General features: G+C 41.9%; 1 protein-coding gene across 1 annotated transcript in view; it reads right to left on the reverse strand.

Moving 5' to 3' along the window:
* Positions 1 to 18,087, reverse strand: part of LOC138851878 (uncharacterized) — a 43,572-nt gene that overhangs the window by 17,459 nt on the left and 8,026 nt on the right. The window contains exon 3 of the mRNA XM_070081393.1: positions 7,774 to 7,862. Coding sequence (XP_069937494.1) covers positions 7,774 to 7,862 — 89 coding nt within the window. The remainder of the gene's footprint in view (positions 1 to 7,773; positions 7,863 to 18,087) is intronic.

Here is an 18,087-nt window from a genome sequence, read left to right on the forward strand (position 1 = left end):
AAAGATGATTTTGATTGGTTTTAGTACTGAAAATGGCTTGAAACTGAGCTCAAAGTAGCGGATATGTTCAATTTTTGCCGATGTTGAAGAGTAAACGAAAGATGTCACGCGTCTAATACAAGTCAGCTGGTGGGTCTAATATATGTTCACAAATTTGTTGATGTTATTTATACAATTATTACAATATTGCATAACAGTAAATCTTCTATTTTTTGGTGTGAATAAAAAATAAAAATGTAATTGATTTGTAAAGTGTGAAAACGTAACTAATGAACAAAGGAAATGTTAGTTTAGTGCCAGGAATGCCAACATTGTTTATTCTGAACCCTATTTTGAAATTGTAATATTTTGAACTTAATGTGAAATTGGCCAAATTACCAATTTCCAATCACTTTATTGGGTAGTTGGAACAGTTGACTGGGCGATTTCTTGTGCTTAAACAATAAAATAGAAGTAGAGTAGACCATCATTAACCCCTTGACTGTCGCAACCCCCAATCCTGAGGTGTCTCCTGGTGTCGCAAAAAAAAAAAAAAAAAAAAAAAAAAAAAATCTTATGAAATGATGGGGAATCTTTTCCCGATTGTAATGACACCAAAAAAAAAAAAAACGAAATTTGATGGAAAACTGACGGAATTACGCTCTCGCGAAGTTAGCGACCTCGGCGATATTTACAAATTGGCGATTTCACCCACTTTGAGCCCTATTTTCGGCTAATTCCATTGTTCCAGTCGACCAAACTCATAGCTATTTCTTTAGAACTCCGTTTTTTCTATCAACTGAGTACAAGAAACTGCCCATTTACCAATTTCAACTACCCAATAATGTAGTCAGAAATTTGCAATTTGGCCAATTTCACGAAAATTAAGAAATATGACAATTTCAAAATAAGGTCCAAAATGAACAATGCAGACATTCCTGGCTCTAAAATAACATTTTCTTTGTTCATCAGTCATGTCTCCAGGTCCCTCTGATATTACTCTTGCTTTCTATTTTGAATTTTTATTCAAACAAAAAATAGAAGATTTACTATTATGCAGACTACTGCAATACTGTAATAATTGTGTAAATAACATCCACCCATTCATGACTGCATATTAGAATGGCTAGTTGGACACTTATTGGACAATGACATCATTTGTTTACTTTTGAACATAGGCAAAAATCAAACATTTCCCCTACTTTGAGCTCCATTTCCAGGTTCTTTTTATAGTAAAATCAATCAAAATCACCTCTATTTCTATAATATATTTTCCATTCTATCAAATGAGACCAAGAAAACGAGAATACAACCATAAATACTATATGAAAATAGATCACAAAGTCGGCATTTTAATTAAAAAAAAACGGTCGGAGTTTTTTTTTTCTCATGCACTGCGTGCTCCAGGATTTTTTTTTATATGGTGCACACTGACCACACAGACCCATTCTCTCACATGTGGGCCTACCAGCTTTCTCCTGTTTGATTTGAAGCCGCTAGAATTTTTTTTTTTTTTTTTTATCACACTGGCCGATTCCCACCAAGGCAGGGTGGCCCGAAAAAGAAAAACTTTCACCATCATTCACTCCATCACTGTCTTGCCAGAAGGGTGCTTTACACTACAGTTTTTAAACCGCAACATTAACACCCCTCCTTCAGAGTGCAGGCACTGTACTTCCCATCTCCAGGACTCAAGTCCGGCCTGCCGGTTTCCCTGAACCCCTTCATAAATGTTACTTTGCTCACACTCCAACAGCACGTCAAGTATTAAAAACCATTCGTCTCCATTCACTCCTATCAAATACGCTCACGCACGCCTGCTGGAAGTCCAAGCCCCTCGCACACAAAACCTCCTTTACCCCCTCCCTCCAACCTTTCCTAGGCTGACCCCTACCCCGCCTTCCTTCCACTACAGACTACAGGCTAGAATTTATGAGTATATATATGTCAAACACGGTACCTCGTAAGACGTATATATATGGCCGCGACAGTCAAAGGGTTAATCACGAGTTTATTTGGCACGATTTGAGTATTGCACGATTGAAGAATTGCAGCACAATTTTATGTAACATGTTCTATAATTAATTTAACATGGTTCAGTTTATGGGAAGGAAAAAAAAATTCTCTTTTGCTCAAGAAGCTGCCTTGTTGTGGAGCAGCCTGGGAGCCCTCCCGCTATGCCCTGCCACTCCCCGACACCACCCCACCATCCCAGTGTTCGTAATTCATGTGTGTCCAGTCTCTCTCTGCTACAAGGCAGCTGTGTTTGTGAATTGTGTTATGATATTTTAATTACTATATCTTGTATCTTGAAAGGGGGTAAGGCAGCCGGGATTGATGGGATAAAGATAGAAATGTTAAAAGCAGGTGGGGATATAGTTTTGGAGTGGTTGGTGCAATTATTTAATAAATGTATGGAAGAGGGTAAGGTACCTAGGGATTGGCAGAGAGCATGCATAGTTCCTTTGTATAAAGGCAAAGGGGACAAAAGAGTGCAAAAATTATAGGGGGATAAGTCTGTTGAGTATACCTGACAAAGTGTATGGTAGAGTTATTATTGAAAGAATTAAGAGTAAGACGGAGAATAGGATAGCAGATGAACAAGGAGGCTTTAGGAAAGGTAGGGGGTATGTGGACCAGGTGTTTACAGTGAAACATATAAGTGAACAGTATTTAGATAAGGCTAAAGAGGTCTTTGTGGCATTTATGGATTTGGAAAAGGCGTATGACAGGGTGGATAGGGGGCCAATGTGGCAGATGTTGCAGGTGTATGGTGTAGGAGGTAGGTTACTGAAAGCAGTGAAGAGTTTTTATGAGGATAGTGAGGCTCAAGTTAGAGTATGTAGGAAAGAGGGAAATTATTTCCCAGTAAAAGTAGGCCTTAGACAAGGATGTGTGATGTCACCGTGGTTGTTTAATATATTTATAGATGGGGTTGTAAGAGAAGTAAATGCGAGGGTCTTGGCAAGAGGCGTGGAGTTAAAAGATAAAGAATCACACAAAGTGGGAGTTGTCACAGTTGCTCTTTGCTGATGACACTGTGCTCTTGGGAGATTCTGAAGAGAAGTTGCAGAGATTGGTGGATGAATTTGGTAGGGTGTGCAAAAGAAGAAAATTGAAAGTGAATACAGGAAAGAGTAAGGTTATGAGGATAACAAAAAGATTAGGTGATGAAAGATTGGATATCAGATTGGAGGGAGAGAGTATGGAGGAGGTGAAAGTATTCAGATATTTGGGAGTGGATGTGTCAGCGAATGGGTCTATAAAAGATGAGGTGAATCATAGAATTGATGAGGGGAAAAGGGTGAGTGGTGCACTTAGGAGTCTCTGGAGACAAAGAACTTTGTCCTTGGAGGCAAAGAGGGGAATGTATGAGAGTATAGTTTTACCAACGCTCTTATATGGGTGTGAAGCATGGGTGATGAATGTTGCAGCGAGCAGAAGGCTGGAGGCAGTGGAGATGTCATGTCTGAGAGCAATGTGTGGTGTGAATATAATGCAGAGAATTCATAGTTTGGAAGTTAGGAGGAGGTGCGGGATTACCAAAACTGTTGTCCAGAGGGCTGAGGAAGGGTTGTTGAGGTGGTTCGGACATGTGGAGAGAATGGAGCGAAACAGAATAACTTCAAGAGTGTATCAGTCTGTAGTGGAAGGAAGGCGGGGTAGGGGTCAGCCTAGGAAAGGTTGGAGGGAGGGGGTAAAGGAGGTTTTGTGTGTGAGGGGCTTGGACTTCCAGCAGGCATGCGTGAGCGTGTTTGATAGGAGTGAATGGAGACAAATGGTTTTTAATACTTGACGTGCTGTTGGAGTGTGAGCAAAGTAACATTTATGAAGGGATTCAGGGAAACCGGCAGGCCGGACTTGAGTCCTGGAGATGGGAAGTACAGTGCCTGCACTCTGAAGGAGGGGTGTTAATGTTGCAGTTTAAAAACTGTAGTGTAAAGCACCCTTCTGGCAAGACAGTGATGGAGTAAATAATGGTGAAAGTTTTTCTTTTTCGGGCCACCCTGCCTTGGTGGGAATCGGCCAGTGTGATAATAAAAAATAAAAAATAAATCTTGTATCTACCAAGATCATGACACCCAGTAGCCATACCAGTGTTGCTGAAAGTGGCACGAAGAGGTATAAGTAAGTCTTAGAATTAACAAAGAAACAAAGATATTAGACAAGAGATAATCTGTAGCCATAATGAAGTGTTACTTTGTACACAGGAAAAGAGGTAAACATGAGTTTATGTGACTGACTGACAGAATGACTAACTTACTGAATGACTGAATTGACTGAATGACTGACTGAATGACTTGATGACTTGCTGAATGACTTGATGACTTGCTGAATGACTTGACTGACTGAATGACTTGATGACTTACTGAATGACTTGATGACTTACTGAATGACTTAACTGATTTACTGAGTGACTTGACTGACTGAATGACTTAAAGTTAGACACTCCAGTACAACCATCAACTTCAGTACCAGAACCTCTACCATCCACCTCAGCCCAGTAGGACCACAACATAACTCTCGACTCTCTTCACTATCATCCACAAACACCAGCACCCACAATTTAAGGTAAGAAATACTATTATTTCTGTTACATTTGTAGTCTAAAGCAGTAAAAACAACATAATACATCACAACAATGAACTACAACTACATATTCACTTTTATTTTCGTAAGATGTGGCCTAAAAAAAAAGTTGTTTGGCTTTTTGGGGGGCTCCCAGGAACATAACCTTATTTTTCCCATAAGTTCTTCAGTTCATCTCACACGATTTTACCTAACACGGCATTTTCAGGAACGTAACTACTGTGCTAAATGACGGTCTACTGTAATACTAGCGAAATAGTTAAGAATTTTGTCGATTGGAATAATGCAATTGGCCTATAATGGGAGTCAAAGTCGGCAAAATCACTGATGCGTAAATATTGCTGATGCAGCAAAATTCGCGAGAGTGCAACTTCGTCAATTTTCCACCAAATTTCATACTTTTTGTTTTATTACCTTCAGAAAAAGATTCTCTACCATTTCATAAGAAAATATAACAAAATTTTTTTTTTTTTTTTAAATTCTTGGACCCTGACTGTCACTCTGAGATTTGGCCTCTGAACCCTCCAAGGGTTAATACCACAAACATGACAAGCCAAACACCACAACAGGAAATGTTTAAAACTACGTAATAACATAACATTTTATTTCGCATATTTTTTACCCATTTTACAAATACCATAAAAACATTACCGGAGAATAAAAGTACAATATAACTGATCGAGATGTAAAAGAAGTAAATGCTAGGGTGTTGGGAAGAGGGGTGGGATTAAATTATGAGGAATCAAATACAAAATGGGAGCTGACACAGTTACTTTCTGCTGATGATACTGTGCTTTTGAGAGAATGGAAAGATAAGCTGCAAAGGTTAGTGGATGAGTTTCAGAGGGTGTGTCAAGAAAAAGTTGACAATGAATATAGGTAAGAGTAAGGAGATGAGGGTATCAAATGAGTTAGGTAAAGAAAAATTGGATGTCACACTGGAGGGAGTAAGGAAGAAGTGAATGTGTTCAGATATTTGGGAACAGATTTGTCAGAAGATGGGTTTATGAAGGACAAGACTAAGCATAGAATTGACGAAGAAAAAAAGGCGAGTAGTGAATTGAGGTATCTGTGGAGACAAAAAAACATTATCCGTGGAGGTAAAGAAGGGAATGTATGAGAGTATAGTGGTACCAACACTCTTATATGGGTGTGAAGCATGGGTTGTGAATGCTGCAGCGAGAAGAGGCTGGAGGCAGTGGAGGTGTCGTGTGTAAGGGCATTGTGTGGAGTAAATATTATGCAGAGAATTTGTAGTGTGGAAAATTAGGTGGTGGTGCAGGGTTACTAAAAGTATAATTCAGAGGACTGAAGAGGGATTATTGAGGTGGTTTGGTCATTTAAAGAGGATGGAGCAAAACAGGTTGACTTGGAGGGTGTATAAATCTGCAGTGGAGGGAAGGAGTAGGAGTCATCCTAGGAAAGGATAGAGGGAGGGGGTAAAAGAGGTTTTGTGTGCAAGGGGCCTGGGCATGCTGCAGGCATGTGTGCGTTTGATAAGAGTGAATGGAGATGAATGGTTTTTGGGACCTGGCAAGCTGTTGGATTGTGAGCAGCAAAATATTCTGTGAAGGGATTCAGGAAAACCGGTTAGCTGGACTCGAGTCCTGGAGGTGGGAAGTATAATGCCTAAACTGTAAAGAAGGTGTCTGAGACATTGGCTGTTTGAAATAACATCTAAAGTGTCATATATGGGTGCCTCTGCAAAGACAGTGATATTTTGTGAATCATGGTAAAAATATTTCATTTTTGGGCTACCCTATCTAGGTGGGAGACTGCCAGTGTGTTAAAAAAAAGAAAAAAGATTAGATACAGGATGATAGTTTGAAGTGTTTTCTGGATCAAGGGAAGCTTTCTTGAGAATTGGGCAAACCAAAGCTCTCTTCAGTGACTGTGGAAAACATCTCCTTTACAAACAATGACAAAAAGGGAAAAACACTTCCATGTGCTGTCAAGTTGGTATGATTCCTCTGTTGCTGGGCAACAGAGGAATCATACCAAGGGGCAACATCATGAAAGAAGATCCTTTCAGTGATCAAAGGACAGAACTTACTAAATCAACAACTGCAGTCGACTACTCTTCAATCTTACATTACCAGTTATACAAAATCACCATCATCATCATCTTTCAACAAACTGGCCATATCCCACCAAGGCAGGGTGGCCCAAAAGAGAAAAATGAAAGTTTCTCTTTTTAAATTTAGTAATACATACAGGAGATGGGATTACTAGCCCCTTGCTCTTGGCATTTTAGTTGCCTCCAACAACACACATGGCTTACAGAGGAAGAATACTGTTCCACTTCCCCATGGAGATAAGAGGAAACAAACAAGAACTAGCAAGAAAATAGAAGAAAAGCCAGAGGGGCTTATATTTATATATATATATATATATATATATGTATATATATATATATATATATATATATATATATATATATATATATATATATAGATATATATATATAGATATATATATATATATAAATATATATATATAGATATATATAGATATAGATATATATATATATATAGATATATATATAGATATAGATATATATATATATATATATATATATATATATATATATATATATATATATATATATATATATATATATATATATATATATATATATATATATATATATATGCTTGTACATGCAAGTGTTATGTGACCTAAGTGTAAGTAGAAGTAGCAAGACGTACTTGAAATCTTGCATGCTTACGAGACAGAAAAAAAAGACACCAGTAATCCTACCATCATGTAGGATTGCAGGTTTCCATTTTACACTCACTTGGCAGAATGGTAGTACCTCCCTGGGTGGTTGCTATCTACCATCCTATCTACAATATACAAAATACTGTAGGAAAAAGTTTCAATAGGTAATGCCAGTTCAACTAGGGTATGCAAAATACTGACACTAGCAGCCTGGGTAATCAGGTCAACAGTGAAGCATATTTTAGCCTCAGGACAGAGAACTTTCAAAACTGGTCATAGGTATGCTAAAGTTATATAAATACAAAGGAATACTGTACAGCGAACAGGACATAGCTGTTCATCCAAAATCCATTTGCACCCATCTGCAAATCAGGAAAAACTAGTTTCATATGCAAAAGTGAAGCAGTGACAATGATCAACTATATATCTCATTGCACAGGAAAACAAATTCGAAATTACAATCAGTAAAAAGTGAAAGCTAACCTGAGCATTAGGTTGTGGTCCCTGGGGCTGGTTCTGTGTGTTGGAAGGATACATCATGTTGTGTGCTGATGCCACTGGTAAACTCCCTCCTGCAACAATTGCCTACAGTTACAACTGTGAAGTTTTAAATAACAATAGTTAATTATTATATTCATGGGGTTGTGCCAAACCCATAAGATCATACAGCTCCTGGGGAATGGGATGGGTGGGGAGTAATCAGATTTGATCTGAGGAAGAGTGGGGAAGTTCCCATTCCTTAAATAAAGAGCCTTTCACTAACATCATGGCATCCTTCTTGAAGGACACAAGTTAACTTCTTGCATGTTTTATATAAAGTAACAAAGAAATCAAATTATAAGTACAGTATATGGTCAAAGCCCAACAGTCATCAGAGAGCACACATCTTTTCTTGAGCATGGCTGCTCCTAGCCCCTCTGGCATTTATTCTTATGCCGAAGGAAGGATGTTAGAATTTTTACCCCAGATGTTTTGTAACTAAATCATTAAGTTCATAAATAAAATGTTCACATTTTTCAAAGCAATACTTTTTGCCTTTAGTACAGAGTTTGTCACTTATCTTCTGATAATACAGTATTTGCATGCTTTATTAATTTCTCTGGACTGTTCATGGCAAAAAAAAAAAAAAACTAGTTGCAGTGGAATCTATTGATAGTACATTTCACCAAAAGTTAGGCTTTTCAAGTACATATGTACTTGAAAAAAGTGAACACATTTGAAATATTTTACCAATAAAATAAAGGACCCCATTGTAACTAGTTTATTTTTACTACCTGTTGGTGTCTTGTCTCCAGTTTCCATCATGGACTGTCCATGTATGAAGACAACATGATTAAAATCAGTTTTTTTTTTTTTTTGTTGGGGGGGGGGGGAGATGATCATGACTTTTACTTTTAATGAGTTCTGAGAATTTTTCTACTGGTGCTAGCCTAGTCAACCAGGCTGTTGCTGCTGGTGGCCTGCTGCCCCACATATCCATCACAGTCTGGTTGATCTGGACCCTGCTGAAGATACTTGTCTGGTTTCCCCTTGAAGACTTCTACTCCTGTCCCAGCAGTGTTTCTAATATTTTCATTTAATCTTGCACTACTGTACAGTCAGACAGTGCAGCTACAGCTGCACTGTCTGACTGTACAGTAATACCTCCATACTCGAACTTAATTCGTTCCAGAAGGCTGTTCGAGTGCCAATCTGTTCGAGCACTGAAAAGATTGGTACTACTGTGACTAACCAATTTTCTTTTTGGTTGGCTATTATTACTAATCTTCTCAGGCCCCATGGTGACTTATACAAATATAAAAAAAAATGTGAAGAAACACAAAATAGTTTACAATGAAGTTCTGGCACATTATGTTTGTTTGGTCGAGTGCCGAACAAACGGTCTACTATTAAGTGATTTTTTTTTACAGAACAAAGCATTCAAATACCAAATTTTTCGAGTTGGGAGCTGTTCAAGTACCAAGGTACTACTGTATTTGTCTTTTCATAAGCCTGCATCTATATCCTGGTTCTCTGTATGCTTGTATTTCAAAAGTTTTGGTACATACTGCAGAAGTCTATCTTGCATGATTTAATCATATTCTTTCTTACACAGAAACTGTATAAAACATGACAGTTGTTTAATATTTCATATACAGTATACATTCCAACTCAAAATTATAATTCCAAATTTAAACACTATTAATTATCTTTTACATAAATTTTACTGGTGAATAAGATACACCTGCATCGAGGCCTGGTCACAGACCGTGCTGTGGGAGCATTGACCCCGGAAACCCTCTCCAGGTATACTCCAGGTAATATATGGGTATCTCTATTACCATAGTATTTCACTTCCACAGCAAGCTTCTTTAGTCAAATACAGACATGACTCATACTGGAGACAATGCAGCAGTTGAAGACAGCATTACAGATGGACGGGGCCCATATGTTGCAACCATCAGTTTATCAGTACAATAGGGCCCCGCTTTACGGTGTTCCGCTAATACAAACATTTCAAATTATGACCAAAACTCGCTATATGGCTCCTCCCACCTGTCTTTTTAATATGGTCACCGCGCCCCACCCGATTTGTTTACATTCTCCATGAGCACTATGTCTCTCCATTATGTCTGGAGACTTTCCAAAATTTCAAGTGTTTTAAAGTTATTTCATGTTTTATATATACTCTGATAATTATACTTATGTGTACCTGTACCTAAATAAACTTACACACTGTGCTGGCATGCAGATACATATTAATATCACTAAGAGTGTCTTGTTAGTCTTGAGGATGCCATATTAATAATGAATATAATAATACACAATAATAATCACTCTGTGGCATATTAAATGTTGTATATTATGTTAATATACACACTTTCAATAATCCATCAATGATATTTTTTCAAAATTATATAATATACATGCTACGTAACATATAAACATAATAAATACATCCCACAGAAGAATAAATTAACATAAACATGAGATGTTTTTTTGCAGTCAGTGTCGGAAAGAGTAACGTTTTCTCTAGTTCAACACCAAAGAAAATGTGTACACAATAATATTACTGGGGGTAACTGTAGAAAATTATTCCTTTTGTATGCCTTCACTCAGAACATCATTTCTTCTAAAAATGGTGTTACATGAGAATGGGAGTGTTGCTCTTTATTTATTCTACTGTACCAACGTGGAGACCGTTTGTATACATTGTAAAGTGAAAGTCAGGAATGTAGATAGTCAGGTGTGGGAGGTATGGTAGCCAGTCAGGCTAGGCTAGGCCACCCCACCCACTTATAATAAACTAACATTTAAAGTGTCCAAGAGCAATAAAATGCACACACAGTTCACTTATTACTTACTTTAAAATATATGTACTCTTAATGTTGGGTGAGAGGCGCTTAAACAAGATAAAACGAATAAATGAGAGAGAGAATGAATAAATGAGAGAGGATAGAGATGCAGAGCATGTAAACAAACAGATGAATGCCTCTTGTTTTGGTTCACAATAAGTTTATTCAGGTATACACAAATACAGTTACATAGATTATTACACATAGCAGCATGTGTGTAGAGAACCTAGGATAATCCAAAAAAGTCCAAGTCACTTATACCTCAATGCAAATAAGTCACTGACTTTTTTGAGTTATCCTAAGTTCTCTACACATACACTGCTATTTATGTAATTGTATTTGTGTATACCTGAATAAACTTGCTTACTTACTATGAACCAAAACCAGATATGTTCGTCTGTGTCTTTGTCTGCCTGTGTCTGTACTCACCTAGTTGTACTCACCTAGTTGAGGTTGCAGGGGTCGAGTCCAAGCTCCTGGCCCCGCCTCTTCACTGGTTGCTACTAGGTCACTCTCCCTGAACCATGAGCTTTATCGTACCTCTGCTTAAAGCTATGTATGGATCCTGACTCCACTACATCGCTTCCCAAACTATTCCACTTCCTGACTACTCTGTGGCTGAAGAAATACTTCCTAACATCCCTTTGATTCATCTGTGTCTTCAACTTCCAACTGTGTCCCCTTGTTACTGTGTCCAGTCTCTGGAACATCCTGTCTTTGTCCACCTTGTCAATTCCTCTCAGTATTTTGTAAGTCGTTATCATGTCCCCCCTATGGCCTAACACCCCTATGGGCCTAACGTGTGTGTGTGTGTGTGTGTGTCTGTGTGTGTGTGTGTGTGTGTGTGTGTGTGTGTGTGTGTCTGTGTGTGTCTGTGTGTGTGTGTGTGTGTCTGTGTGTGTGTGTGTGTGTGTGTGTGTGTGTGTGTGTGTGTGTGTGTGTGTGTGTGTGTGTGTGTCTGTCTGTGTGTGTGTCTGTGTGTGTGTGTGTGTGTGTGTGTGTGTGTGTGTGTGTGTGTGTGTGTGTGTGTGTGTGTGTGTGTGTGTGTGTGTGTGTGTGTGTGTCTGTGTCTGTGTCTGTGTCTGTGTGTGTCTGTGTGTGTGTGTGTGTGTGTGTGTGTGTGTGTGTGTGTGTGTCTGTGTGTGTGTGTCTGTGTGTGTGTGTCTGTGTGTGTGTGTCTGTGTGTGTGTCTGTGTCTGTGTGTGTGTGTGTGTGTGTGTGTGTGTGTGTGTGTGTGTGTGTGTGTGTGTGTGTGTGTGTGTGTGTACTCACCTAATTGTGGTTGCAGGGGTCGAGACTCAGCTCCTGGCCCCGCCTCTTCACTGATCGCTACTGGGTCCTCTCTCTCTCTGCTTCCTGAGCTTTGTCATACCTCTTCTTAAAACTATGTATGGTTCCTGCCTGCACTACTTCACTTCCTAGGCTATTCCACTTGCTGACAACTCTATGACTGAAGAAATACTTCCTAACGTCCCTGTGACTCGTCTGAGTCTTCAGCTTCCAGTTGTGACCCCTTGTCCTGTGTTCCCTCTCTGGAACATCCTATCTCTGTCCACCTTGTCTATTCCCCGCAGTATCTTCTATGTCGTTATCATGTCTCCCCTGACCCTTCTGTCCTCCAGTGTCGTCAGTCCGATTTCCCTTAACCTTTCCTCGTACGACATTCCCTTGAGCTCTGGGACTAGCCTTGTTGCAAACCTTTGTACTTTCTCTAACTTCTTGACGTGCTTGACCAGGTGTGGGTTCCAGACTGGTGCTGCATACTCCAGTATGGGCCTAACATACACAGTGTACAGTGTCTTGAACGATTCCTTATTAAGGTATCGGAACGCTATTCTCAGGTTTGCCAGGCGCCCGTATGCTGCAGCGGTTATTTGGTTGATGTGTGCCTCCGGTGATGTGCTCGGTGTTATGGTCACCCCAAGGTCTTTCTCCCTGAGTGAGGTCTGTAGTCTTTGTCCACCTAGCCTATACTCTGTCTGCGGTCTTCTTTGCCCCTCCCCAATCTTCATGACTTTGCATTTGGCTGGATTGAATTCGAGAAGCCAGTTACTGGACCACATGTCCAGCCTCTCCAGGTCTCTTTGCAGTCCTGCCTCATCCTCGTCCGATTTAATTCTTCTCATCAACTTTACGTCATCTGCGAGCAGGGACACTTCAGAGTCTATTCCTTCCATCATGTCGTTCACATATATCAAAAATAGCACTGGTCCTAGAACTGACCCCTGTGGGACCCCGCTCGTAACAGGCGCCCACTGTGATACCTCTTCACGTACCATGACTCGTTGCTGCCTCCCTGTCAGGTATTCCCTTATCCATTGCAGTGCCCTCCCTTTTACATGCACCTGATCTTCCAGCTTCTGCACTAATCTCTTGTGGGGAACTGTGTCAAAGGCCTTCCTGCAGTCTAGGAAAACGCAATCTACCCACCCCTCTCTCTCGTGTCTTACTTCTGTTACCTTGTCATAAAACTCCAGGAGGTTTGTGATACAAGATTTGCCTTCCATGAACCCATGCTGGTTTTCATTTATAATCTTGTTCCTTTCCAGGTGTTCGACCACTCTCCTCCTGATAATCTTCTCCATGACTTTGCACACAATACATGTCAGAGACACAGGTCTGTAGTTTAGTGCCTCGTTTCTGTTTCCTTTCTTAAATATGGGGACTACATTAGCTGTCTTCCATTTCTCAGGTAGTTGCCCAGTTTCAAGGGATGTGTTGAAGATTGTGGTTAGAGGCACGCACAGCATCTCTGCTCCTTCTCTAAGGACCCATGGGGAGATGTTGTCCAGTCCCATCGCCTTTGAGGTGTCAAGGTCACTTAGGAGCTTCTTCACCTCCTCCTCAGTTGTTCGTATGTCATCCAACACTTGTTGGTACATTCCCTCTTGATGTTCCCTTCTGTGTTGTCTTCCCACAGCCCTTCCTGTCTCTACTGTAAAAACTTCCTTAAATCTCCTGTTCAGCTCCTCACATACCTCCTGATCATTTCTTGTGAGTTCTCCACCTTCTGTCCTTAATCTGATCACCTGTGTGTGTGTGTGTGTGTGTGTGTGTGTGTGTGTGTGCGTGTGCGTGTGTGTGTGTGCGTGTGCGTGTGTGTGTGTGTGGTGTGTGTACACCCACCTATTTGTGGTTGCAGGGGTCGAGTCCAAGCTCCTGGCCCCGCCTCTTCACTGGTCGCTACTAGGTCACTCTCCGAGCCGTGAGCTTTATCATACCTCTGCTTAAAGCTATGTATGGATCCTGCCTCCACTACATCGCTTCCCAAACTATTCCACTTACTGACTACTCTGTGGCTGAAGAAATACTTCCTAACATCCCTGTGATTCATCTGTGTCTTCAACTTCCAACTGTGTCCCCTTGTTACTCTGTCCAATCTCTGGAACATCCTGTCTTTGTCCACCTTGTCAATTCCTCTCAGTATTTTGTATGTCGTTATCATGTCCCCCCTATCTCTCCTGTCTTCCAGTGTTGTCAGGTTGATTTACCTTAACCTCTCCTAGTAGGACATACCTCTTAGCTCTGGGACTAGTCTTGTTGCAAACCTTTGCACTTTCTCTAGTTTCTTTACGCGCTTGGCTAGGTGTGGGTTCCAAACTGGTGCCGCATACTCCAATATGGGCCTAACGTACACATTGTACAGGGTCCTGAACGATTCCTTATTAAGATGTCGGAATGCTGTTCTGAGGTTTGCCAGGCGCCCATATGCTGCAGCAGTTATTTGGTTGACGTGCGCTTCAGGAGATGTGCCTGGTGTTATACTCGCCCCAAGATCTTTTTCCTTGAGTGAGGTTTGTAGTCTCTGGCTCACTAGACTGTACTCCGTCTGCGGTCTTCTTTACCCTTCCCCAATCTTCGTGACTTTGCACTTGGTGGGATTGAACTCCAGGAGCCAATTGCTGGACCAGGTCTGCAGCCTGTCCAGATTCCTTTGTAGTTCTGCCTGGTCTTCGATCGAGTGAATTCTTCTCATCAACTTCACGTCATCTGCAAACAGGGACACCTCAGAGTCTATTCCTTCCGTCATGTCGTTCACAAATACCAGAAACAGCACTGGTCCTAGGACTGACCCCTGCGGGACCCCGCTGGTCACAGGTGCCCACTCTGACACCTCGCCACGTACCATGACTCGCTGCTGTCTTCCTGACAAGTATTCCCTGATCCATTGTAGTGCCTTCCCTGTTATCCCTGCTTGGTCCTCCAGTTTTTGCACCAATCTCTTGTGTGGAACTGTGTCAAACGCCTTCTTGCAGTCCAAGAATATGCAATCCACCCACCCCTCTCTCTCTTGTCTTACTGCTGTCACCATGTCATAGAACTCCAGTAGGTTTGTGACACAGGATTTCCCGTCCCTGAAACCATGTTGGCTGCTGTTGATGAGATCATTCCTTTCTAGGTGTTCCACCACTCTTCTCCTGATAATCTTCTCCATGATTTTGCATACTATACAGGTCAGTGACACTGGTCTGTAGTTTAATGCTTCATGTCTGTCTCCTTTTTTAAAGATTGGGACTACATTTGCTGTCTTCCATGCCTCAGGCAATTTCCCTGTTTCGATAGATGTATTGAATATTGTTGTTAGGGGTACACATAGCGCCTCTGCTCCATCTCTCAATACCCATGGGGAGATGTTATCTGGCCCCATTGCCTTTGAGGTATCTAGCTCACTCAGAAGCCTCTTCACTTCTTCCTCAGTTGTGTGCAGTGTGTCCAGCACATGGTGGTGTGCCCCACCTCTCTCTTTCTGGAGCCCCTTCTGTCTCCTCTGTGAACACTTCTTTGAATCTCTTGTTGAGTTCCTCACATACTTCACTGTCATTTCTTGTTGTCTCTCCTCCTTCCTTCCTTAGCCTGATTACCTGGTCCTTGACTGTTGTTTTCCTCCTGATGTGGCTGTACAACAGTTTCGGGTCAGATTTGGCTTTCGCTGCTATGTCATTTTCATATTGTCTTTGGGCCTCCCTTCTTATCTGTGCATATTCGTTTCTGGCTCTACGACTGTTCTCCTTATTCTCCTGGGTCCTTTGCCTCCTATATTTCTTCCATTCCCTAGCACACTTGGTTTTTGCCTCCCTGCACCTTTGGGTAAACCATGGGCTCATCCTAGCTTTTTCATTATTCCTGTTACCCTTGGGTACAAACCTCTCCTCAGCCTCCTTGCATTTTGTTGCTACATATTCCATCATCTCATTAACTGGCTTCCCTGCCAGTTCTCTGTCCCACTGAACCCTGTTCAGGAAGTTCCTCATTCCTGTGTAGTCCCCTTTCTTGTAGTTTGGCTTCATTCGTCCTGGCCTTCCTGCTTCTCCCTCCACTTGTAGCTCTACTGTGTATTTGAAGCTTAAAACCACATGGTCACTGGCCCCAAGGGGTCTTTCATATGTGATGTCCTCGATATCTGCACTACTCAAGGTGAATACTAAGTCCAGCCTTGCTGGTTCATCCTCTCCTCTCTTGTAGTGTCCCTTACGTGTTGGTACATGAAGTTTTCCAGTACAACCTCCATCAACTTAGCCCTCCATATATCTTGGCCCCCATGCGGGTCCAAGTTCTCCCAATTGATCTCCTTGTGGTTAAAGTCACCCATGATCAGGAGCTTTGCCCTGCATGCATGAGCTCTTCTGGCCACTCTAGCCAGTGTGTCAACCATCGCTCTATTGCTCTCGCCGTACTCTTGCCTTGGCCTCCTGCTGTTCTGTGGTGGGTTATACATCACTGCTATTACCACCTTGGAACCTCCACAGTGAAGCGTTCCCGCTATGTAATCACTTTCTTCTCCGCTGTCTCCTCTCTCCAGCTCATCAAAATTCCAGCGATTTTTGATCAGCAATGCCACTCCTCCACCCCCCGTTCCCTCTGTCTTTCCTCAGGATTTGGTATCCCGTTGGAAAGATGGCATCTGTTATCATACCTGTAAGCTTGGTTTCTGTGAGAGCTATGATGTCTGGCGATGCCTCTTTGACTCTTTCATGCCACTCCTCCCACTTATTTTTTATTCCATCAGCGTTTGTGTACCATACCTTCAGTTTCCTTTCCAACACTGTGGTTTGGGGGGCCTGTGAGGGTGGGAGACCTGGTAGCATACTGTGGGATTCTATAGCTCGGTGTTGGGTGGAGGCTGTGGGTATGGATTGTATTGTGTGTTGGGATGGTGTGATAGGTTGTATGGTTCTGAGAATAGTTGTGTGTGTGCTTGCCCTTGCTGTCCTGTTCTGCTCTGACTGACCTCTGCTGGTTCCATCCTTGTCTCTTTTCCTAGCTCCTTTCGCTTTTTTGTCCTCTCCCTCAGCTGCTGTCGTTCTGATTGTGTTCTGTCTCTGTCTAGGAACACCCTCTTGTACTCTTCCGAGTATTTCAATCGTGGTTTCTCTTGGAGGATCCTGTTCCGCACTGTTTCCGTCCTGAGAATCAGCTTGATTGGTCGGTTTCTCCCCTTCGAGTACCCCCCTATTCTCTGAAAATTTACAATCTCGTCCATCTCTTCACCTATTTCCGTGATGATTTTCTCAATCTCCTTTCTTTCTTCCTGCTGCCTTTCAGTGTGTGTCCTTTCCTCTCTCTCCTGAAGCCCATGGATAAACACTGATTTTGCCCTTTCCTCCTCCCATTGCCTCACCCTCTGTGACTCTGGATCCTGCCTGTATGTGGTCAGTTTCTCCCTTGATTTTTCCAGTGGCTCTTGATAGCATGGTTGTGCCTCAGCATTCGACCTATCACCCTCTCCATCTACAACCAGCTGTTCCTCCCTTTCACTCCTTGGCAGGCTGATATGACCTTAGCATAATTCATAATTCCTTCCTTCCTGTTCGGCCTCGCAGCTTCATATGCTGTGTCTTCTCTGGTCACTGCCCCTGTAACTCGCTTCAGCCTATTTATCTCAACTTCTAGGACCCTTATCTTGGCTACTGCAGTTTCAACTTGTGCCTCACAATTCTTTGTCTCCTTCTCCAACCTCTTTTCCAATTTCACAGAGAGCTCTCTCTCCATTTTTTCAGAAAGCTCTCCTAATTTTCTCTCCCGCTCTTGTTCCATCCTTTTCAACTGCTCCTCCATCCACTCCTCCCTACCAGAACCATTCTCATCTGATCCTTGGTTCCTGTGAGTCCCCACCATTTTTTTTTGTGAGAGAAGAGAGAAGGGAAAGGTAGAAGGAGAGAGAGAGGGGAAGAGTGAGAAGGGAAAAGGGGAGAGAGAATGTGAGAGGGGGAAAGAGAGAGAAGGGAAGGGAAGGAGAGGGAGAGTGAGAAGGGAAAAATGGGGAAGAGATGGGGGGGGGGGGAGAGAGAGAGAGAGAGAGAGAAGGGAAGGTAGAGAGAGGGGGATAGTGAGAAGGAAAAAGGGGAAGAGAGAGAGCAAGAGAGAGAGAGAGAGGGAGGGAGAGAGAGAGGGAGAGAGAGGGAGAGAGAGGGAGAGAGAGGGAGAGAGAGGGAGGGAGAGAGAGGGAGGGAGAGAGGGAGGG

Source organism: Cherax quadricarinatus, unplaced genomic scaffold, assembly GCF_038502225.1.
Source record: "Cherax quadricarinatus isolate ZL_2023a unplaced genomic scaffold, ASM3850222v1 Contig2556, whole genome shotgun sequence".
Taxonomy (NCBI): Eukaryota; Metazoa; Arthropoda; class Malacostraca; order Decapoda; family Parastacidae; genus Cherax; species Cherax quadricarinatus.